Source organism: Phlebotomus papatasi, chromosome 3, assembly GCF_024763615.1.
Source record: "Phlebotomus papatasi isolate M1 chromosome 3, Ppap_2.1, whole genome shotgun sequence".
In the NCBI taxonomy this organism is placed as follows: domain Eukaryota; kingdom Metazoa; phylum Arthropoda; class Insecta; order Diptera; family Psychodidae; genus Phlebotomus; species Phlebotomus papatasi.
The window spans coordinates 155,540-181,897 of NC_077224.1; the positions used below are offsets into that span (position 1 = coordinate 155,540).

The 26,358-nt window shown below is 31.1% G+C and overlaps 1 protein-coding gene across 1 annotated transcript in view; it reads right to left on the reverse strand.

The window, feature by feature from the left end:
• Nucleotides 1–19,369, reverse strand: part of LOC129806331 (serine/threonine-protein kinase tousled-like 2) — a 93,465-nt gene extending 74,096 nt beyond the window's left edge. The window contains exons 1-3 of the mRNA XM_055854857.1: nucleotides 18,370–19,369; nucleotides 17,845–17,905; nucleotides 9,848–9,933 (exon numbers count right to left, since the gene is read on the reverse strand). Of these exons, the coding sequence (XP_055710832.1) occupies nucleotides 9,848–9,933; nucleotides 17,845–17,875 (117 nt within the window). The 5' untranslated portion in view covers nucleotides 17,876–17,905; nucleotides 18,370–19,369. The remainder of the gene's footprint in view (nucleotides 1–9,847; nucleotides 9,934–17,844; nucleotides 17,906–18,369) is intronic.
• Nucleotides 19,370–26,358: the final 6,989 nt, after the last annotated feature.

The window sequence follows — 26,358 nt, forward strand, 5'->3', positions numbered from 1 at the left end:
CCCTTCATACAACCCCTTTCTCTACCTTCTATCCATCTCACTTTGATGTATCCACACGACGAGAAAAAAAAATCAACTAACATCGCTATGCTGTCGCCAAAAAACCAATTCTCTTTCACTCACTCTAACTCAATATCCCACTTCTGAAATTTTCACTTTGGATAGCAGCATATCTCTAGCCCACTGTTGCCTCTGATACCACTCACATTTCCCCGCAAAACTTTTCCTCTTTCTGATATTCTTGTCCAGAAAAACCGACCCACATTAAAATTCACAGACACATAAACATCCACATAATGTTGTGGTTGTACAAAAAAAATATATCGTGCTAAGCATTGTTATTAATAGGTGTATCCCTGTTAAAATTAGCCCATACCCCCTAACCCCACCTCTCTTTAAATAATGCCACAATTCACCATTGAAGATAGCCAGAGCAAAATGTTCTATGATGTGAAATATATAAATATGCTAATATTAAAAGTAACCATTTGCTCATCATCATCGTCAACCATCGATAAATATTTAGACATTTTCATCTGCCCACTCTATAACCATTTTCCTATATTCATCTCCTCCTGAAACCGCCCCCCTCCTGTTTTCCATCGCACTTTTCTCTTATTTTACCACTTTGAGAAGGGTAAAGAAAATTCCACGCACGTTGTTTGCATTAATCTACACCGAGAAAAATTTGGATGGTATTTTCTACAAATCGTGTCTTTAAATTCTACTATCTCAAAAGATAGTAGAAAATACCATCCTCCATAGAAACTTTCCTTTAGAATCTACCATCTTGACATTTTAAAATTTACTATCCTATGGATAGTAAATTCTAACAGCCGGATGGTAAAATTTACTATCCTCATTTAGATTTTACCTTGACCTCTCTTGGATTCTAATATCCGGGAAGTAAATTTTACTGGCCGCATATTAGATGTTAAAATTTAACTGGAAGACAGTAAATTTTAACGGAGGATAGTAATTTGGATTGAAATTACCATCCAAGCCAGTAAAATTTGCCATCCTGCTGTTAGAATGTCATTTTGGAATATCGTGGGTGCCGATTCAACCGTTCCCGATATGCTTTGAATACATTATAGCAATTCGTGGCGCAGCTGGAAGATGCTGGACTGTCATCACAAAGGTCGCGTGTTCAAATCTCGGCGCAGTCGTCAATTTTCACGCACCAAAATGGCTTGAAATACAGAGAATATCATCCCAGAAGGGCCCCAAGCCCTCAAACAATGGCCAAAAAGCAATGAAAATGTCGGAAAAATAAATTTTTCCGACATTTTTCATTCTAATATCCGGCTAGTAAAATTTACTATCCTGCCAGTAAAATTTACCATCCGGCTAGTAAAATCTAACATCCGGGGATATTAGAATTTACCATCCGGCTATTAGAATTTACTATCCATGCAATAGATTCTACAATTTTTGACAGTCCAATTTAATATCGCGTTTGCTGGGTGACTTTTTTACTATCCGGACATTAGAATTTTGTATGGAGGATGGTAAATTTTACCATCCACATTTTTCTCGGTGTACATGTGGAAAAGATAGAAAGAGACGAGACATGAGGAAAAAATGCTTGGACTACGCCCAAAATGTCCTTCGAGATTTTCTGCCATTGCTTCACTATTTGGAGATTTTCATATGTACATGAATATGTACACGATACATGAAATAAGTGAGGAGGAAATTATCTTTTGGAATTTTCCGTCATATATAAACATGGCAAAATCTTTTTTTGGATTAGGAAAAGCCGAATTTGATCCCTGCAAGATTTTTGTGTCTAGTTTAAATCCTCACTATAAATTTCAACAAGGCTTTAAATTTAAACTTCTGTACAAAAATGCTCGAATTTATGAAATTTGACGTTATTATACCTAAAGTATTTTGCAATTATAAATTAGACGAATATCTACTTTACAAAAATTATACAAAAAAGAATGTGTGGTAGTCACAAATCTCAATTAGATAAAGCCCCAGATCCCCCAGATAGATTCAGGCACTGAATCAATCATATAAAAACTCAATAGTTTTTTGAACTCAAGGACAATAAACCAAAATCCATAGACAGGGACACAAATGACAGGGTCCGCTTAATTGTACATACGATACCGTTCTTAAAAACTCGCAGGCCCGAGAATGACCGATTGAAGTGCTTAATGCAATTGGCTATAGAGCTCATTTAGTAAAGCATTGGCCTAGTTAACGAGAGGTCCTCAGTTCGATCCTGAGAAGACTGAGTGATTTGAGTGTCACATGCTCTGATTAATGATAAATAAAGAGGTAGGGTCGGAGGAACGTCTGTTAGACAGGGAACCCCTATTGACACTTTCGTCAAAATGTTGAAAATTATTTAATGTATCTAGTAAAACATAAGTAATATAAAGTTTTTTCTGTAATATACCCTTTACTATAAACAGAGATTTTCAAATTTCATATCACGAATGGTACAGAGTAGGGTGTCAATAGATGCTGACACGAGTTCTTAAAGTGTCAATAGACGTTCCTTTCACCCTATAAGAGGTATCGAGCACTTCGCAAACTATTTCAAAGTACCTCAAAAATACTTTTGCGTCAGTTACTGTTTACTGGTTCACAACCGATTTGAATAGATCGATAAATCACTCAAACGATTACCGTGCTATCCGTGCTATCCTAACCGTGCTATCACACTATGATTTTTTCAATTTGTAAATTCAATTTAATTTTCAGATGAATTGTTCCTATGCGTTATTTTACATTAAAAATCATTTGAATTAATAGATTTTAGCTTATTTATTGATATAAACCAATACTTGGCACACCAAAAGATGTTTATATATGCTAAAATAGCATAAATGTAGTTGCTCAAATTATTTTCAACTCAGCAAATTAAAATGTTAAAATTGCTCAACAATTCCAATTTTAGGCGATATAGGCACCCTCATTTTCGTTGTTTCTTCCTGCAAATGAGGTCCAAATATGTGAAGTAGTTCATCAAATTCTTCAGTAGCCATACGAAGAAAATTGTTGTGTACAAAAAAATCACCAGTTGCGATATCATCATACATTTTTTCAATGAATCCGTGGGAAGATCTCTCCTGGATCCATTTTCTGGCCCACAATCTCTTCCTTTTACCTTGAGACACATTTTTATTAAATATGTATCCTACATAAAGTAGGAAAATTTCTTCCTCATCACTGGAGGACTCACTCATTTTTCTAATAATGTAACAAAATCACAAATGACAAAATAAAACAACTGGCAATCTGCGCGGCTTTTTTGAATTTAGCAAATTTCTCCCAAAAATGTGTCCTGGCTATGAAAATTTTCAAGTGGTTCTCGCAATTTTAATGCTCAATTTGCTGAGTTCAATTTAAAATTAAATTGTGAAAAATCCTAGTGTGATAACACCGTAAAATACGTTAAGATTAATACGATTGATCTAATCTAATCTTCTGATAATAAACCTTCACTGATATCGTAGTTTATGCTGGCTGATCCTTCACAAATTTTTCGTGAAATCGGATCAATTTAATTGAAGATGATTTGCAGATTCTTGAACCTTGAAATGATAGGAATGACTTCACTTGACAGATGCAATGGATAAGGATCATAATACCTTCATCTTGTATGAATAATAAAAAGCTTAAGATTTACCAGAATTGATGACAAGGTCAGTATAACTAGTCGACTGACTATTATAATAAACTTATAAGTTGAAATTGTTTCAGAAAAATTGAAACCCTTATTTTCCCTTTGCCAAGGCTTACATAATAATTTCACTGGTTTTAAAGTTATAAATTAAGTACCGATCATAATTTTATTTTCATTAACTAAATTTATGGTTTTTTTTACTAACCAAAAAGACACATCTGAAGAATATTTGTAATCACCATGAGTAATGAAAGTAAGGCAGAGTCAAATGACGAATAATTTCATTAAATTCTACGTCAAAACTCAGAAATATTTTTGCGATTGCTGTTGTAGAGGAAAATTCCCCAACTAGTGTGGCACTTACTCTAAATTTTCCATGGAATTATACTCTATTTCCACCTTGCCGGAAAAAAAAAGAAACCGTCATCCACCATCTTGTGAACTCATAAGAATGCATACTTCTCATTAGTGTGTATTTATTATTAGGCACATTGCATATTATACACCTTTTTCGGTCACACAAGATATCCACAAAAATGCTTTACGAAAAAAAAAGAACTAACATTACTGTTGGCAAGTTAAACCTCCGTTTTGAAGAAAAGAGAGGTAGAGGTAGAGGCAACATATATATTGCGTGACTTTCTTACCTCTAAAGTGTAATTATACACCTCGAAAAACAATAACGACGAAGCAAACGTTTCATTTTGAGTGAGAGAAAAGAAGGCAATATATCCGATTAAATTAATAATTTGTAACTGACGTATTATTTTATATATGTGAAAAGCAGTTATATGTTCCATCTGAATAGTACCATCTTTCTTTATATCAAGCAATTTTGTTTTTGATATCAGAAAAAAACTGCACCACGCCTTTATATCAAAATCACATAATCAATTATATTAGACTTTTGGTTAAACTGTTCAAGAACCTTATCCACCTTCCCATGGCAACACGCAAATACAAATTCACCTGAAAGGTGAATAATTTGAATTTTATCTCATAATACAACCTCTGATAGAATGCTCAAAATTCTACCTGCAAATCCATGAGATTTTGCCGTATTAATTTGAGACAATTTTGTGTGTTGGCTAGGATATTCATTATTTTTTTTCTTTAGGTATTTTTTCTGACCTAAGAGTCGACGACTAAAAAAAAACGCAAAACTGCGCAAAGGAGAAAACAACGTAAGATGATAGATAATTATTTTTGATAGCATATGTATGTGTGAGACAAATGGTAGAAAAAAGAAATAAAAAGAGGTGAAAAAACTGACAACTATATATTCAAGTTCACCTTGTGAAGATTGGTGTGATGTATATGTATATATAGTGAAAAGCCTCACCTCTATCGAACATCAATGCTCTTCAAATTCAATCATCTAATCGATATTGTTCAAACATTTATTCGCCTCTCGATAAAAATATATCCTTGGCTTTTATTTACGTGAACTCTGTAAGAGTTTTCGTTCTACAAAATTTCAAAAATGCTTTGAAAAACGCCTCTTGAAGACTTCATTTGTTTTTCTACATTCATTGTACCCTATACAGATTTACCCAATTGAACTACAACCAATTTCCAGAGCGAAAGAATAATGGTGCTATTACTTACAATAAAAAATGAACATGCTTTTTAGGACATGACTGTTCTCAAATGTTTCTGCATTATTGACTTTTTATGTTGGTTTCTGTCACGACTGTTTTCCCCAGTCCTCGAACTCTAACTTATAGTTAGGGGAGACTGGGGCAAAACTTGTCAAAACGCATATTTAATTCTTTCACGAGCTCTGATAAAACTTAAACGTTTTATAATGAGTATATTCTTATAAGAAATTTACTGCTCTACAACATTGCATAAGACTATTTTCCTCTGTCTCCAAAGAAATGTGATTTTCGAATCATTTTCTAATAGTCGATTTTCTGGAGATTCTCAAAATTACTGGGGAAAATTTTGTCAGTCTTCGGATAATTTATGACGTTTTACTCTCGCAAACGTTAAAAATATCAAATAGACATATTTTATAGGAAATTTATTCCTTTACAACTAGAGCTATATTAAGTTAAATTGAGCTAATCAGTATTGATATTTTCTGTAAGCCAAATATTCCAAAAAAAAGGGCTCAAAATTTCATTATTTCTTATTTTACATAATCATTCCTCGAATCCCTTGAAACTTTGTAAGTTCAAGAAGGTTCATGAAGGCTATCTATAATAAAAATTTCAAGCCTCAGTCTCTTTTACTTTAGAAAATAGTGAATATTGAAATTTTCGTTTTGACAAATTTTGCCCCAGTCTCCCCTACAGTGACAAAGACTCAGAAGGCAATGATACCGCAACGGCTTTAGCAGAACAGGAGCGGATTTGAATAGTAACGTTATATAACAGCCAGGACTCTTGCAAACGTATAATTAATCGGAAATAGGTTCACACTGGGTTGTCTTTCTTGAAAACATTTCTGTAAGAAGGAGTGGATGTTCCAACGAGACTCTGTATCGTCATACAATTTGCGCGTCAATTAAGATTGGATACAGAAAGCGAGATTTAGTTGTTGATTTCGAGCACATAATGGTCTACTGAACTTCTCAATATTGGGCATTTTACACTTCAAGATTACCAGAATGTTGAGCTGTTGAAGACAGCTCGTTGTGAAATGGGTTCGCATTCTAAAGGCTCATATTCGGGTAGCGCGTGAGACATTCATCGGTCTGTGTTAAAGGCTATCATAATGGAAATTTAAAATAGATTCTTAAATTTTTTTTTGATTTCCAGATTCATCTTCCAAAAGTTGCATATCAATTGCCTCGCAATGTACATCATTTAACATTTTTCAACTGTCCTATCTCATAATCTTATGCCTTCAAACCTACTAAATATCAATTTGCCGACTGTTCTAATTTAGTTTTGTCTTATTCATTCACTATATCAAAATTATTACTACTTCGTATACAATTTTCATTACAAAAGGCCTAAGAAGCCTAAACAACCAACTTGCTGCCAATATACCGACACATCTTACAGATAAAATGCCACGTCAATACAACCATTTTTTTCTTCTTTCGTTTGAAACATCGTATACACAAAAAATATATATATTAATATCAATATATACATTTCATCTTGAGCACACAAGATTGAGTTGTTTGGCTCATTGAAATGATGAGAAAATTACATGAAAATCACACAACCAAGTTGCACCACAATCGATAAGATACGACGCATTTTTATGAAAAGAAAAAAAATCCATTTTGTGGTCTCTCTATCACACAAGAAACACTGCGAAAAGTATAACATTGCGAATTTACAAAGTTAGAAAAATTCATTGAAAATTTATCGACTACACAAATTTTACCATTTGTGATTTTATAACTTTGTAAAATTACTATTTATTGCTTATCTTGTGTCATGACAAATGCTATTCTTAGTTATCAATTTTATGATTGAAAGTTAGTGACGTTATGAGTTTTCATCGAATGTGAGTGTAATCAATAAACTTTTTAACTATAAGATGATGAGAGAGAAAATTTTTCACTGACGAACTAACCCAACTACTAACAAATCTATTATGAATTTTTTTATAGTTCATGTTTTTAACTTTAGTTACTCACAATATTTATCTGACAGTTTAATTGTGAAGAGCATAGAAGAATAAAGCGTAGAAAAATATAACATTTATGTATTACTCAGGTCATATTACTCCATCAGGTGTAGGTCAAGGCTATATCAATTTGCTGTGACAATAAAATATTTTCGAAATACCCATTTCCACTACTTAAGGGGTTACATGGGTCTCTCAGGTGAAAAAATAAGCCTTTTTCTTATAAAACTTTATTGTGTCGAAAATATTTTAGAAATTCCAACTTTTGGGATATGAAAGAGTAACTTTAGAACAAAATTTTAAAAAAATTGAAAAATTTTGAAAATTCAACCGTTGGTAGCTAATTTTCAGAACCATTCCTCAAAAGCAGACCTTGCTTTAGGCAGGATTTCTCCCAGTAGGTCCATTTGAGATCAAAAAAAACCAATACACTCTGTTAGAGGATTAGTTGGACCCCTGGATGAACGAAGGATTTTTGAAAAAAATAAAATTTGGATTTTTGGCAAAAGTTTCTGTAAAAAAAATATCAATTTTACCCTATTTTTCAACACATTTTGCATTGTAAAAACGGTTCTAATTAAAAGAAGTGCAAATCCATAGTTTAAACAGTAGATAATACTTTTCAAAACAAGTATGCAAAATTTCAGAAAGATCGGTTCAGTAGACTCTGAGAAATCTTGACTACCGCATTGTAAAACGGTGTTTTGAGAAAAACGCGTTTAAAGTTTTACAACAATATGCGCGCTCAGGCGGAATGCATAACTAAAACTGCTCTACAGTAGGCTCTCTCTCAATCGGGCATATGGGGCAAAATGTCATCCAAATTATTGAGAGATTTACGCATCAAAATCATTGTAAATTCCACAAAAAAAAAACCTCTAATATAAAGAATCACGATAAAACAAGAGGAAATACAGCGAATTTGAACAAATTTGCTTTAAAATCAAACGGGAAAATTGTTAACAAAATTTCTCGCCCGATTGAAAAAGAGCCGATTGAGCGAGAGTCTACTGTATCTCCGAGAGTTTTAATCCGATTGACTTGAAATTTTCAGAAAATATTTTTCAAATGTTTTACTATAAAATAAAAAAAAATAATTGATTTTTGTGACCTGAAAGAAAGACCCATAATAATTTTCTAGTAAATAAATTTATTACTTTAAGTACAACGAGAAGATGCAGTTTGATTAATATGTAATCCAAACAAAAAAATACACTAAATGCCGAAAACGTGCCGTATAATTTCTTTAATCCAATATGATCCTTTAATTTTTTGGAACGACACGGAGGACGTGATCGACGTAAGTCAAAGTGGTGTAATCATAAAAATCAATATTCACAACTACCCTATTTTTACTATACTGCTCCAGTTTCTCCCAATGGTATACAGTAGACTCTCGCAAATTCGGCTCTTTTAAGATCGGGCTACTTTTTAATTCAGGCAGCGGTTACATTTGAAAAAAGTTTGTTGTCATTTTTGAAGTTTGATTATGTTTATCAAATGAATCAAATATGCTCAAATTTGGCATGATTTGTCTTAGTTTTGATGTGATTTTGCAATATTGAGCGATTTTTATGCAATTTACGTTATATATGAGTGTGTAAACTCAATATCTATATGCACATGAATAAAAATTCGTTGCATTTCCAAAACTTCGTCGCCCGAAATTCCGTCTAATTCGGCTGACATTTCGGTCCCATATGTCCGAATTTGAGAGAGTCTACTGTACTTTCAGTTGCAATAAATTTTGACGTTCATCACTGACAGCTGTCAAAGTGTCATTTAATTGTCAATATCCAATATCATTTCCGCCATTTTGTTCGCCAAGTTAATCAGTACAGTTGATTAGTAATACAAATTTTATTCTCTGCCCATCCCTAACTTCAGTGAAAAATATTCCTCTCATTGAAGCAACACTCAAACTGAAATGTTGGACAAAATTATTGAGAATTTATTTCGAGAAGTGTATATACACTGAATTATTTTGCCTTGTTTGACGTTTCCATTGCTATGTCGTATGAAAAAAACAGATTCACTCATCTCTTCACGATATAAAACTTATATTCACATTGTATTTCAACTTGAGGGTCGTCGTTGCTAATCATTGTAAACTCAAACACTCACACAAACACCCATTTTCTCGAGAGTTGGAATAAAATTATCTATATATATATATAGACTTTTTTGTATAATTCCTCCTTTCAAATTGAAATGACTTATATTTGCACTCGAGCAAAAATTGTTCAATTGAAAAGTAATTTTAGAAACGTCCATCGATTTTTATGTATAAAGTCGCTCTTTCAGGGTCCAAAATATAGACTATTTGTAGAGACTATATAACATTTCTCGGGTTTTTCTTTCCTATCAGTACACAACAAAAATCACTCAGAGGTATTTCTCTTTTTTTATCGATAACATTAGTGAAATTCTCAAGCACAAAGCAAAATTGATAAGATACTCTAAACGGACCATTTTCATTTTTTTTTTAATTCCTACACTTGGGAAAATGCATTTTATAAAAACAACTTGATTCAAATGTCAAGATGATTACTTTTCTTTTGAATTTAAAGAAATTAATATTAAAAAAAAAAAAAGAAAAATGAAACTCACCCGAGCGCCGAGAAAGCGAGCTTCGAGTAATTCCTGCTTTCGGGGGTCCAATGCGGCCTGGAAATGTTCCATTTTCACCGCAGCACCTGTCCAAATAATTACAGAAGACAGTTTTTTCAGTTAAAAAACAAAAAGAAGTGTCACTTCCGAGTGATTCTCATTTATTTTTGAAAAAGAAAAACTAATCTATTAAGATTAAATTTTATGAGACCTTTTACAAAAAAGAGTTATTTCTATCGCTTCAGATTTCAAGCGTGATGAAAATATTCCATGGAAAAATATGTATAGGGGGAGGCTTTGAACTTTCGCACACAAAAATGATGTTCAAGTTCAGTGATTTTTTCTGACTACCATGCAAACCGTATGGATTCTCCAACTATGCCAAAAAAATGTCTTACTTATAAGGTTCATAATCCCACCAAACAAAATCCCAGGAAATCCTTAGATTTTCCTCCAGAGGAAAATGAAAATTTAATGGCGATTTGTCCGATAGATGAATCAAGTTTCTATTATCGCACACGATTCACGCCATCATTGAACACCCCATTTTCACCGTAAATTTTGCACCGGACACTAAAAGTTGCACATCATTGTTTAAAGGGAACTCTAATCTACTTGATTAAACCATTTTTATAAGGAATAAAACATTTTAATATCACTTTTTTGGAACTTTTCTGAGAGATGTTTTATTGACATTAAAAACCATTTTTTTGCTTGATTCTACGAGAATTTCACTCCGGAAACGGTTAAATCTGATGAATACTTTCTTGAAAAGTCCAAATATCACCAAATTTACACGAATCAATAAGTTTTTAAAGCTAAAAATTGACTAAAACTCAGCAAGCGAGAATACCACACAAGATTCCACCATTCCTCCACGGAGCCGGATATGCACAAAAACGTTTGAATGCGCATCATTGAAGATTTCTCTGTTCCTGCAGCTGCAGGAATCGGGATTTAGCACAGATATTGAGCTTCAGCAGGTGAACAAGCTAAAATTTTCACAAAACATCTTCTTACGGACAATTTCTTTTCTTTGTCATGCAAAACAACACAATAGTGAGGTTATGTCAAAGATTGTCAAAAAGCAGTTGTAAACTGTATGAGCTTATTGCAGATGTGATTCTTTCATTGCACATTCAGTTTGTGCAAGCTTGAAAAATATTTTTATATCAAAGAAATCCAAAATTGCTTAATAATTACTCAACTGCAACCTATTTGAGTCAAATTACTTCTTGTTTATCAACTTTACGATTTTTAAGTTTTCCTTTTTAGTGGTGGATCAAATCGGTAGATTACAATAGATGTGAATATGAGGGATCGCATCTAAAATGAAGTTTCTTGGAAAATGTGAGAGAAGCCATGTCTTCTATGTGCGATCGATGAATCTGAGTCAAGTTTGTGAATTTTGTTCCACCCACAAAAAGTGCCTGTTCAGCCTAAAAGATTTTTACTTAAATCTGATTCCTAATAACCCTTCTACCCTCTGTGATAGTAGTTTTTCAGAAAAGTGATATTAATTCTGCACAATCGTATGAAATATTGCACAGCAAAATTACAGTTTTGGACCTGTTTTTAATTTTTGTTTCCTAAAACTAGGGGAAAAGGATTAGACTCCCAATTTTTTCAGGAAAGGTGTGATTTAAGACTAGCTACTAAAATATATAGCCATCAGTGAAAGTTATAAAGTAATACCGGAGAAATTCGAAGTGTCCGATGGTAGCGTATGTGCGAAACATCAAAGCCTCCCCCTATATACGTATATTTAAACTTCAGAGAACATTATTAAGCTTTTGCCTGCGAAGAATAAAGCGCAGCAAAAAAAAGGAGGTGAAGAGAGAGAGAAATAAATCCACGTAATTTACAAAATTTTCCACTACATTGCTAAAATATTGTAATCAAGTCTTTCAACTTGTATTTTATCTATCTCATTTTTGCAAACGTAATTCCCAATTGTTTTGCTATCTCTGTCACATTTGACAGTCCCTCTTGCGTCGCAACTTTGGAACATCACAAAAACACACACTGTGTTACTTTTGCTCTAAAAATAGTCTCACTCCCGATTGTGTGATTTTAATCAATTAAATGATATAATTCCTAGCACCATTTAATTCGTGTTAAACAGAATACACACAAATGATTAAATGCTCTCCACATTATTATCACTCTCATTTTATGTTCTATTTCCAGTTTAATCAATTTACTGAAGATATAAAAAACACACTATATAAAAATATGCATATCACGTTAAATTAATATCCGTTAATTTTTCAACAATAAAAATTGATGGATATAAAATATATTTCAGCAAACACACAACCATTTATTATACATATTATTACACCCCATTCAACGTCACAATCTACTAAACTCTCATTCACTGTGTGATCATGCTGCGTGTATTTGATATTATGACAAATAAATGTCAGTTAAAAAAAAGATAATTAGTTATATATGTATTTGGTTATTTTAAATCAAATTTCGCAAATATATACATATTATATTTACATATAAACATTTTTTTTTCTATCAGTGTATTGCACTGTATATCGTGCTTTACGTCCATTTACACTGTGTTTACACAAAACATACACAATCATATTGGCATTCCAGAAAGAGAGAGAGAGAGAGAGAGAGAGAGAGAACAAACATTTTCTATCACTCTGCCGACCCAGCTCTCGTGTAAATCGACATACACACTGAAAGTCTTCTTTTTGGGAAACTCTTAAGGGGTGATTCAGAGAGAGAGCTAATTTAATGGCGTTATTACATACTTAAACTCAGAGAAGAGAGAGAGAAAAAGAAAAATAACACTGTGTGTAAATTAAAACTAGAAAATTGCTATTATTTTCCCTTCTTCTTCGCTCTCAATTTCAATGTGTGTTAAGTAAAGAGAGGAAATTCACAATGAATTTGCAGCTAAATATTTTATTACGGAATCAAATTCTCACGAGAGCATTCTTCTCTCTTTTTGTTAATGTGTAATTTTTTTCTGGTAATACAATTATTTAAAAAAAATCATATTTTTTAACAATACAGGCGTAAATAACTAAAATTACTTGAATTAAAAAAAATGGCAAAGGCTTACCAAGTTATTAATCATTTTGCATAGATTCATATTAACTTCGCACATACTCTGGCTTCGAATGCTTCATATTTATCCCATATTTCCTTAAAGAATTTGACAGGATTTTTCAAGAAATGTATAACTTAAGATGGGCTATTATACAGGGTCTCATTCAAATATTATAGGAAAAACATGAAAAGCTCGAAACCAAATTGTGTGCGAAGCCTGAAAGCCTTCCCCTACTAGAACTACTGAAAATAGAATGTTCCTATTTTGAAATTATTTCCTTATGGCTCTGGCACGCCCTTTAGATTTGGTAAATTTCATATAACCGAAATTGATAACAATTTCCTTCTCCATATGACTATTTGATTCTTCGCACTCAAAATTCGATTAAACTAAATTTAATTTAGTGCGATGTTCAAAAGAAGGAAAAAGAATCCAAAAGACTGGAAAAGACATATGCAAAATGTTTGAGAAAGAAAGAGATGCGAAGTTCGATTACATGAAATTTTACCGATATGTATGCCACAGCCATTAAAGATCAATAGATAAATATTGTGAAAAGAAAAAATGGTCGCGAGAAAATGCTATCAAACGTCTTAGCGGGCACTATATTTTAATTACTTACATTATTTTTTTTTTCAAATATTGCTTATTTATATTGTGCAACTATCTAAGAACAGAATTTATCACCTCGAAATCATATCAGAAAAGACAATGATGGAAAATATTATCAAAATCGCCGGCATGTCAAATTATTCGCGTTCAACCTCACACAGTCTACAGACCTTTCCCGGTAACCGATAAGTAAGAAACAAGACGTATTTCTGCCTCTGTTGGGCTATTTTGCCCATGTCAATGATGAAATATAATCCTAAGTCCATTGTCTTTCTGGTTAGTGAAAAATTGGAGCCGTTTTCTAAAGAAACCAAAAAACATGGTTTTGGTGGGAAAAGGGACGGGGCGGTGGAAAAATTAAAAAAAAAGATTGTCCTAGATAATATTGACTTATGAGGGGGGGGGGTGGCTTCGAAGACCGGAAGTTGATATCTCTCACTGTCTAACCGTGTCACAAGTTAAAAAAAAAGCTGGATTACAAAATAAAATAATCTAACGAATTCCAGTGCAAAATATTAAATAAAAAAATCTTTATAATAATATTCAAAAATAAAAATAGCTTTTAAGCACTGGAAAATTGTAATATTTTTATAATTATAACATACACATCAAGTTCGAAAAGCCGATATAATGACATTGTAATACTTAAATGAAATCAGACACCTACAAAATCTTTTCATTTGTATATACAATTACCGAAAAACTGCAATAATTGAAGAATTATATGAGAAAATCCTTTATTTAAAAATTATTAACCAATAGTAGCAAAAATTCTACAATAAAAACATTATTTATTTATATTTTTGTATTTCAAAGTATTTTAGAAACAATTAATATAAACAATAAAAACTATTCGGGAATTCCCATTTTAAAATAAAGCCAATAAAGGCTGGTTTTTCGTTTTTTTTCATACCGAAAACAACTTTAATTTTTCGTGAAATTGTTTCAAATTACCAAATTTACAGACATTTCTGTTCAGATAAAATCACCTTCCTCATTACAAGTCAATAAATTTCAAGTGTTATTTTCACTATTATTATATGTATATTTATTCATCCTAATCCTAATTGAAATTCACGTTTGAAACTGAAAGCAGAACTCATGAATTTTAAATGCATAAAAATAGTGGGATATTCTTTGCAAAGGGAAAATTAAAAAGTTGAACATAAAGTGTGATTTAACACTAAACCTACCAAGACCCGGTCAAATTGACCGATTTAAAATTAACACATATTTAAACGGTACAAAGTCGCTATCAAACTTTATGAATTTCTTAAAATATGCATGTAATAAATTCTCAGTGTTTAAATTTTAATTTTTTGCTATTTTCCAAGACAAATTTGTTGAGTATCCTATCCTACCATGGTTTGTCATTTGACCGAAAAACGATCTCAAACGCTCGGTAGGTTTAGACCGTCTTCAGACTAGAGGTTTAGCCCAGTTCCCGAGGGTCTCAAAACCTTAAAAAGCAACCGATTTTATTGATTTTTCAAAATGTAATAGGTCATTTGCCCTTAATAATCCAATCCTAAGTCAATATTTTTCAAAAAATCTTGATTCATAAGATATTAGAGAAGTTAAGCCATATGGCTAAGCCTTAGGTCTAAAGCCCGTATTAGTGTTAAAGGTTATTCTGAACGTTTTTACGTTATTTATCTACCATAATATTGGTATACTTAATTGATATTTTAAAGTTTCCACTTCACATACCCGAGGATTCATCAAACGATTTTGATGACGAATCAAACAAATTTTGTAAAACAGCGTTATGTTGTTTGTCTCTTATGACCTCTACACACCAGGGAAATTTATGTCCATATTGAAGCAAATTCAATATGCCTGTGTACTCTTCAATATAAACATAAATTTCTCTAGTGTGTGGAGGCCATAAGAGAGAACAACCTGGGTCTTCTGCTTTCCTTCTCAGCCTTCAAATAAATCAACGCAATAACCATTAACATGTCCTTAAATTTTATCCTATACCACCACTTCCCAAAAACCATATCTACGGGGATATATCCAAAACGAGTCGTAGTTTTCGTTTTTGGATTTGAGAAATCATTATTCCTGATATTACTTCTTTTTTATGTAAAATTAATTAACTTTTAAAAAATTGTATTTTCAAATCTATTGAAGCAAGTCAAAACGCATTCGAAATGTCTTGGATATCCCGACAAGCCTGAATCCTTTTCTACCAATATTTTGGAAATAAGAAATACCAGAGCAGAATAAGTCATTAAATGATTTTTCAACGATATACCGTAGATACAAGTGAATTTTCCGTTTGGGAGTGACTTTGCCCTTCCGCTATCCGTGAGCTTCTCATTAATTTTAGCAATAAAGCAAGATCTTTGATGTTAAGATAAGATACGATTTTTATTATCCAAAAATTCTGTTTTGTGGCTGCGTCTGCCGCCGTCTTACCATTACCGGCGTCACCAGGTTGAACGCCTGTCAGTTAAATCAAATACTACCGTGCTTAGTGAAAACTACTTTTAATTTCATGAATACAAACTACTTAATTAAGCATACAGTACTTTAATTAAGTACTTAGTGTTCTGGGTAAGTTGTACCATATGTTAATTTCGCTATTCTAAACAACACGCTGACGTTTGTCTCATATTTAATTTTTTTTTAATAATTGGTTGTTCTGCGACTTCTTAAAATTACGTGATTGAGTTGAGAACTTATTTGATAAATATGTACTTAATGTGACAACTGGTATGGGTATGTACTTTTCAAGTAATTTTCCAAAACCTATTTTTTATCAAAGAAAGTCTCTTAAATGATTCAGAAAAAGTCACAATAGATGAACTCATGACAAGTGGGCCTAGTATATTATTATAAATCTATAGACTTTTACACAGTAATTCCATTGCAATGCCATATCTCGTATTGGGAAATCTCCCAGGAGCGCATTACAAGATTTCTTACTAAATGCTATACTTAAGTTCCCGCTCTTTAAAATTGTATAAGTTACGATTTCTGGTTTAATCTTTAGAGGTTATAGAATTAAACATTTCGGGAATTCACAACTAAATTTAAATTCTTAAATTTAGAAGACAGTACTTAACCCTTTAACGACGAGACACTTTTTACGGACTGAAAATCAACAATAAAAATTAAATTGAGAAAAATAATCAATGATAAGTCTTACATCTAGCCTTGGAAAGTCCAACAGTCTGATTCGGTGTATTTTGTGCTTCTATGAACGATAGGGACAAAAATAGCCCAAAAATTTAAGTAATTTTTCTGACAATACCAACGAATAATATTTTTCGCTTTAATGAAAAATATTACGTATGAGTATTGTAGTTTTTATTGCCAAAAGGTTTTTGCTTAAGAAAAATTGAAAGTATAAAAAATAAATAAAATCAATTATGAATTTGAGAATTTGCCATTTTTGAGCTTAAATATTTACTAACATAGCAAATAGTTAGACACTTGCAAAAAATATTCTAGATTCCTTCAACCTTCTACTTTACAATTATGTACAAACATAAGAAAAAAATAACTTTAGGTAGTCAGGAAAAATTATTTGCTTTATGGGACACCGGTGTTCAAATCGTCCTTAAAGGGTTAATGTGTTAGCCAAGTACACGACTTAAGCCAAGACACGGCTTAACTTAATTATAATCAAAATAATGATTTGACTAAATTCCTATCAGTATTCCGTTAACTAAGCCAAGAGACGAATTAGTCAGAAACCGATGTAAATGTAATCTAATCATTATTTTGATTATATAATAATGTTGCCGTATCTCGGCTTAAGTCATAAGTGTGTCTTCTAGGGAATAAGGCAGCTATTTTGCTACTTGGGTAATTTGTTCCATATAATAAGCGTTTTAGACTAGAGATTTAGCCCTTTCTCCGAAAATTTCGAAATCCTAAATGATAAGCTATTTTTAAAGATTTTTTTCCAAATTCCACTAATGAATCATTTTCTCTTATTATTGAATCCTTTCAAAGACCTAAGTTCTTCAAAAAGCCTTATGAAGATTTAATAAAAGACTTTCCGCCCGTAGAGGACGGTTTTCAGGCTTCGCACATACTCTAGGTTCGAACACTCCATACTTTCCCATATTCGTTTAATGGAACCGACCGCATCTTAAAAAGAAAAACTAATCTAAAAAATTATGTCAAATGCATTACAGGATTATGGGAAAAATATGAAGTGTTCGAAGCTAGAGTGTGCGAAGCCTGAAAGCCTTCCGCTAATACATGTTCATTTTTCCTAATTTAAAGCCAAAAAAAATCCTACCAGTGTAAAAATAAACCATAGAAATTCAAGATAAAATGGATAACTCACCTCCACCGGAATAACGTCGCCGATCAGTCATCCCTCAAGCTCCAATGCAGCCCCATTTGATCTGCAGACAAATCGAGAGCGTTAGAAAGTCACTTATCCTGTCAATTTTTTGACGAGAATTTCCTCTTCCCGTGTTAGAATCCAAAAATAGATTAAAAATGTGGGCTTTTCTGCTAAGGCCTCCTAATGAGACTTTCCACCCTCTCAAAAAAACCTTGTTGAAAATTCGAGACAATTTTAGGGTGGCATTTATCGATTGTGTCGCATGAAAATACAATACAAAGAGATTGAGTGTATAGAATGAATTTTGTGCAGAAACTCTGTAGTTGCTTCTTTTTTTTTTATTTTCGCCTCTTCTCCTCGCTCAAATACCTCTCAAGGCTGAAGCAAGTACGAGATGTTGCATTGTCTGAGGGCAAAAATTTCCATCCACGGGCAACACCCACAATTGTCTCGAATCCTTGGAAAGAGGCTGGGAGGAAAATTATGTTCGAGAAAAAAATATTGTTAAGAAATTGACATTACTGGACAAACTGAGGCCGGAAGTTAATGTTCCTTGTTCAGGAGATTCTGCTGATAAGATGATGCTTTTAACGAGATATCACTTTTAAGTATTTTTTTTTTGAGTCTCTAGGGATTAATTTTTTCTGAGGGTTTTTGATTGATTTGTCCAGGAGAAAATGCACAACAAATTGTCCTTGTTCTTGACCAAAAAAAAATGGATCACTCAAATATTCATAACACTTCACTTGCAATGGATGAAAATTCTGTGAGAGCTTTTCCAGCTATTTCCGCAGCAAAACACCCACAAAAGATGAAAGATGGTGGTACAGGAATGGCTGATGAGGTACTTGCAGATGAATATTGACGGTGATTTGGCGCGGCAATGCCCGGAAAGATGCAGAGAAAGAGCTCAGAGATGGACAGGAGAAAAGATGGCGGACGCGCTTAGCGAAAAAATATCTTCTCACACAGCGCCTGAAGAAATTGAATGACTCTGCGACGGAGGTAACAAATCACTTCACTGACGATTTATTTAATTTTGCTGCCCAAATGCTCCTGTACAAGCACTTCCACAAAAATGGCTTTTTTTGTTCTTCTGCAGGCTCCTTAGATTGAAACTCTGACTTATAGTTTGTCACTCAATTTTTACTGGATTTTCTCACTTTCCATGAATTCTGTCTCAATATTCACCTCAATGAGTTCACGATAGTTCAAATTGTGCGAAAAAATGCCCGTCAATATAGCTAATTCAATAAAAAAATATAGAATATTCATTGAGAAAAATTCGCATCCATTTTTCTTGTTGCACGAAAACAACTCTTTCAATGCCTCAAATGTCCATTTTCTGCCGACTTTTCTACAGATTTTTCACCAAGTTTTCACTTTTCCACAATCAATTTCACTCCTCAATCCCCCAATTTTCCACCAAAAACACTTTTAATCAGTTTATTCTCAATTTTCTCATAAAAGAGAAGCAAACACTTTGCGAATGTATCACCATGAATGTACAAACTTCAGTCAAGTCAAACAAGATTCACCCAATTTTCCGCAAGTTGTCGCCCCAATCGCTGGTAGTCCTTTTGAATTCTCAACCGTCTTTGAAAAAAAAACTTTTTTAAATAAAAGAAATATTTTTATATTCCAATTTAAAACTATAGAAAAACTCAAATGAAAACATATACGTTTTACATTATAGTTATCTCCCATATATTCTTATTTATTTTTGACATTTTTTCTTTTGATAATAGAAATATACATTTTTTCGTTCAATTATCGAGAATTTTTATTAGCTCTTCTTTTTTTTTATTCCTTTTCCCTTTTTATAAATTTTATCCTCTTTGATTTCATCCAATTTGCTGCATTAGAATTTCCAGATAAATCGTCTTTTCGTCCAAAGAGATAGAAAATTGCTCTCATACAAGGCCTAGTTCACAATTCTTTGTTTTATTAACAATAATTCACGATTTTTTTTTAAATTTAATATTAATAATGTACTTCTTCTGCTGCGAAAAAACACTTCCAGATGGAAAACTGAATAATGTTGTTAATTATCCAAATTGAAATTTAAATATGTAGGCGATTTATGATACAGATACCAAATAAACAATAAACATCGCGATTCAATATAGACCCCATTCTAAAATAAATAGAGTAAATAGGGGGCAATTACACAAATAATTGTTTAATTAGAAAAGTTTTAGATTATGTTAAGGCTAACCTCAAAAAATCAAGACATATTTTGTGCCGCAAAATTAATTACATTTCTGTGAAGAGGAATTTTTGAATAATTTGCCTATAAGAGTTACTTGAATCTTCTCTAAATTAAAACAAGTTTGATTTTGTATTACTTTCTTTTCAGGTTAGGTCCTATATAACCCCAATTTCTTCAATAACTTTGACAAATAAGGGAATGGGAATGACATCCATTGGACATTATACCATTTTATTTTATCAATAGATTGATTAGCAATTTTTTTGGAAGTCAAGATTAACCTTAAAAACATCAAGACATTGTGCAGCAGAATCTTTAAACTTTCTTGTGAAAGAAATCTCGAATAACCATTTAATCATGGCAAGAATACTGATATAAGAATTCTCTGAATTTAGGTAAATGTTCCAAATTCTAACCTCACAATCAAATAAAACAATAATGAAATAATTTTATTTGAAAGGTTAGATCGAACATAACCTTAACTTATTAATAACCTCTTTGATCAATAAGAGAATGACACCAAATTGTCTTCAGGCACTTTTTTGCCAATGAAAAATAAGTTTGTTGGTTATGTCAATCTTAACCTAAAAAAAATCAAAACGTATTTCGTCTAGCAGAATCTCTCCAACTTCCTGTAGAATTTTTTTTTGAATTTGTCGACAAAGTTATTGCAATACGATAATAGGAAGAGAACACCAGAAAAAGTGGTTTTAATTCCAACTCTATGCAAAACTTTCTTCACATAACCTCAAATTTTACATTTTGAATTTAAGCATTGTTCATATTTGCGAAATTTGACCGTAAAAATATAGTTATAGCAAGAAAACTTCTATAAATGTTCTTTGAATTTTAAAAAATGTTTTATATTCTAACCTCAGAATGTTCCGCTTTTGTAGAGTCTAACCTAAAAAAAATCGGTCAAAGCCCTATTTTTTTTTGCTTTCAATTTGGGCATTCAAAAGGTAAATAAAACAGTAAAGAATAACTTTTTAAAAGTGATATCAGAGAACTCGGAATTTTTTTTTGGGGTTATAATTATTCAAATATCTATTTGTATCTCAAATTGTTAAATTTACTTTTAAAAGTAAATAAAAGCTTCTGACTTAAAATATAAACTGTTTTTTTTTTTTAAGTAGAGTGGCACGTAAACTCATATCTGAAATAAAATCTTCCAGAATAAACGAAAATTTATTGAGGATTTAAAAAAATATATTATAAATTTTAAATTTCTTCTTCTGCATATATTGATTTTCTCAAAGAATGTACCATATGTCTTTAATGTTATTGAAACAAACTAAAATTTAAAGAAAAAGTAAATTTGAAAATTTTACCACATGCCGTCTTCTTTTTCGAGGTTAAGTGTAACCTAACCTAAAATGTTTCTATAAGCTATTTTCTGCAATAAAAGGTAATGAGTCCCGTAATTTCAGATATTTCATAAATAAGAGATTAGGTTGCAAAATGAGGATTTGTTTGGAGAAATAATCAGAACTTGCATAAGGTTAGGTAAGTTTTCTCTAGCACGATAGAAATATAAAGTCGTCATCGAATTTATTTTGCTTAATGCAAAATCCAAGTTTTGCGTTAAGCACAACATAACCTCACATTACAAGGTAAAAGAATGAAGTCACAAATTATCGTATTTGCCTACCAAATCCATTAAAGAGTTTAGGAGTTTTTCTCCAATCAACAGATGCCCTTCTGTAGGTTATGTGAATTTCAGGTTCACTCCAACAAAACATTCTAACTTTGAAGCATAACCCTTCGTCAATTTAAGAAATATTCTCTATAAAATAATTTATCATTTTTTTTATTTTTATGAATTATTCTTCACTTCATTTTATTTAGTTATTTCTTTTTTCTCAAAGTTACTTATTTGCTTCGAAATATTGTAAGAAAAAGATTAACTTAATTTTATGGTCTAAATTGAAACAAAGAATCGATAGAGTAGAACAGGTTACTTCACATATATTTTCTTTCATTCTTAAACTACTTAATTTTATTTGGTTTTGATGCTTTTTGTGTATTTTATCCTTAAAATTCCTTTACATTTCAGAGTCATATCCTACGACTATTTTTTATTACCTTTTTTCTTATACATTTTTTGTGATTTTCTTTTTTTTTAATAAAATGTTTATCAGTCAATTCACAGGCTTTTCACCATTTTTCCTCCTCTCTCACATCGCTCTTTTTGTCGTTTTTATCTATTGTATCTTTCTTTGTAAATTCACCAGAAAGAATATTCAATCTTTTCTTTTTTAATAACTAATTGCACGATTTTTTTTCGCTTTTCTGTCTACCAGGATTCCTTTAACTATCGTGATAAATGAACATTTCTCTTATTTTTCTTTTTGGAGTATACAAACTTCTTGATAAAGCTTAATAATTTTAATAAAAAAAAGACAGAAAATAAACGAAAATAACTGATAATAAAATGCGTTAATCGTAATCTTTGATAATACATATTGTAGCATCATTTTTCGTTTTCAAAAGTTTTTGTTTGTGTTATTTCTTATTTATTTACGTACATTTAATATTTATTTATTGGTATTCTGTTCAATGGATATTTCTGGCCATTGAATTATTTGTTTCTTTTTTTTAAGTGATGCAAAATAATAAATAATATTGCTACAAGAGTCATTTAAGTTTCTTTACAAAACATTTTTGTGGAGGAATTCAATACACTTTCAATTTTGCTACAGAAATGAGATTCAACCAAGTATCTTAAGATTATGTCTACAAAATGAAGTCGTCATATCAGTTCATCTAACCTCAAATGCTTAATAAAACGACTGTCGAAATGAAAATTTTATAATTAATTGAAAAAATAATAATAGCTGTCTCAGGGAAAATGACAAACATATTATGGATCTGATTCACTTATTTTAAAAAAGAAAAAATATTCCAAAATTTCAGGTTATGAATTACCTAACCTCAAAATTCCAAGATCAATAAATCAACCAATATACTATGATTCAATAATCTGCAATCTCTGTTTCACAATATTATTAAAACACATTTTAACTAGCCATAATGTGTCAAGTTTTTGAGGTTAGAATTAATTTCAATAAAAATTTGATGAATTTTTAATATTTTTTGTACTATTAGTATCACGGATAAATCAATATTAATTAACTTACAGTTCGCAAATCAAAAATAAAAGCAATTGATATAAATTGAATTATAATTCTTATCAATTTAAATTTTCATATCTGATTTTTGTCGAGGTTAGGCTATACATAACCTCAAAAAAATTATAACTCATGCATTTTCCAAGTGATTAATTTATAAATTGAGGTTATGAATAGTTTACCTTGAAAAGAAAGTCCCAAAAAGAAAATAACTATTTTCAAATTGGCAAATTTAGTCGTAAATAATCTGACTGAATAATAATAAAAATCACCTAATAGTTTATTAAATTCTCAATGAAAATAATTCTAACCTTAGAAGCTTAATGGTTTTTTGCTATTTCAAACATTTCTAGGGTTTTGCTAATTCTGTGAAGTAAAGATTGCACTTACGACTTTTTTGAGGCAGAGAGCTTATCTAATTTGAGGTTATGTATGGCCTAACCTCGAAAAGAAAATTTCGTAATTCGCCGTGATATTAAAAATAGTAATTAACAAAATTTTATTAAATTTTATATAAAAGTATTTCAAATCAGAGAAACTTAGCGAATTCTGGATTTTAAAATATTTTTAGTTTTGTAAATTCCGTGAAGCAGATTGCAGATTTTTCAATCGTTAGTAAATTGCTTGGTTCCTTGATCTTGGAATTTCAAGGTTAGGTCAGGCATAAATTCAAATTATATAATATTCTCTTTACCAAAAATATCTCTGATCCATGCACTGTCACAGATTATTACTCCCTCTCTACCAAAAAAAATCGTACTTTGCGAAGAATTTTTATCTTGAGAAAAGTTGAATTTTTGTTCGATAAAATCCATGAGAATCACGGATCTTTTAAGGAAAATGTTTGAGGTTATCCAAATGTATATTTAAAATATTTACCAATGATTACAGAATTCTTACATGTAATTTCTTAATCTTCAAATTTTTCCCAAAACTCACGACTTTTTTGGAACACAGATCGTATATAATTTGAGGTTATGTATGGCCTAACCTCGAAAATCTTTAAAGAAAATTTCGTTATTCAAATTGATAGAACGGAAATACAAATTATAACCATGTTTTCATTTTTAATTTGCCAAATGCGAATCAACTAGTAATATAGCTGTGATAATATTTATAAACATAAAATAAAACTTCAATAAATTTTCAATGAAAGTAATTCTAACCTCAAAACTTAATAAATTGTGGCTATTTAAAATATTTCCAGTTTTTTGTTAATTCCATGATTGTATATTTTTCAAACAATTAGCAAATTGTTTGATTCATGGATTTTGAAATTTCAGGGTTAAGATAAGATTTTAGGGTTAGGTCATGCATAACCTCAAATTATAGAAAATCTCTTCACCAAATAAGTGACACATTTCAAGTTTTTTTTCTAGTTTTTTGAGGTTTACAATACTTCTTCTCTTCTCGCAACAACTTTTTTTGTTATCGTGAGAAAATTCTCAACGAATATTTACACCTGTCTCAGATCTAAGGCTTAACTCAGACTTTTAAAATTCAATAGTCCTGCTTATTAATTAGTATTTAAAGACCTTCAAGAACTGGGTAAAGCCTCTAGTCTGAAGACCGTATTACAAAAGAAGATTGTGAAGAGTTCTATTACAGAATAATTTTCAATTACTATTTCTTAAAAAATAATCCTAGGTTGGAGAATTGTATTTGTTTTGTCAATAACATGTCAAATTCACAAAAAGAACCAGACACCAAACCCAACCGTTTCTGGCTACTATCTACTAAATTCAGCGACTATCTGATTATAACCAGAAATTTAGCCAAGGATAATACCAATTATCTCATACAACACACCATTTCTCTTTAGCCGAGACATTCTTCTGGAGTGTCAAAAGATAAGGAAATCAGGCAAAAATTTGTTTGGTTACGCTCGTAAAAATAACCCGTGGCTATTAAATCCAAATACTTCATTTAAAGTTAAGCAAAAAAATTGACAGAATTTACGAAAAATAACGTCATTAGGATTTTTAAACACTGGTTGAACTATTACACTGGTAAGAAAGTTAAAAATATTTTTTAAACTAATAATTTACAAAATAAATACCTATACACTACGGAAAAAATATTTTAAACAAGAAATAATGTGATAAATCTATAAATGTGGAAGTAACTATTATGACAGTTATAATCTGTCATTAGAAAAAATGTAATTGAACTATTTATTATAATTTTAGGAGACTTTTAGGCGTATGGTAAGTATTATAGTAAGTATACGTAAAACCTATAAAAAAAAATCAGTTCGTATATCAATTCATTATTCTTGTAAAAATCTTCTAAAGTTGGTAAATTTTTGACAGTTTCATTTATATTTATTATTATGAAATGCCCATAAGTCTCCAATGAAATAATTTAATGATTTCCATTATTTATTTTTATTATTTATAGGTTCTCCCATTCGAATGACATTTCAAGTCTTATAATTTGTTGCAAGTTTTGTCATGGAAAAAATACCACTACGATCTTAAAAGATATTTGACATCTGTCATTTATCTTTTAAGAAAAACATCTGTCAATTTTTGGGTAAATTAAGCAGGGCATTTTGTATTATTTTTTATTAGCAAAATATCCTGCTAAAGACGAGATTTATCAGGTTAAATCTATTGCGAGGAATTTATGTAGACCCAAATAACTTTGACAGCTGTCATTTCAGTTGAATCACATTTCTGCTATGTCGAATACCCCCAAGTTTTTTTTCTTTTTGGATCACTAATTTACACCTTTATTAAATGATTTCCTTATATTTAATATCAATCGTCAGATTTTTGCTTTCTTTGCAATTTATACTTCATAATTAATTTTATAATTCTAACACATCACACTTTAAAATATGCTTTTTCATCTATCATTTTCTTTTTGATAATAATAATAACTATATTAGGTAAGATTCTTAATAATCTCACCTACATATATATCCTCCTATCACTTCTCACATAATAAATTACGGTTATTATTAAACTAATTTTATCGCGTTCTCGAAACATCCCCAAGATGCTTTAATTATACTTTTTTTCAGCTTCTTTTCCCCCATCATTTTTCAATTGGCACTAAATCGTGGAAATTTATCATTAAAAGTATTTTTGTGTATTGGAAATAGTGTTTATTTCAGTATAATTCTGTGTGGAAAGTTGTTTTTTTTTTTGTTTTATAGAATGA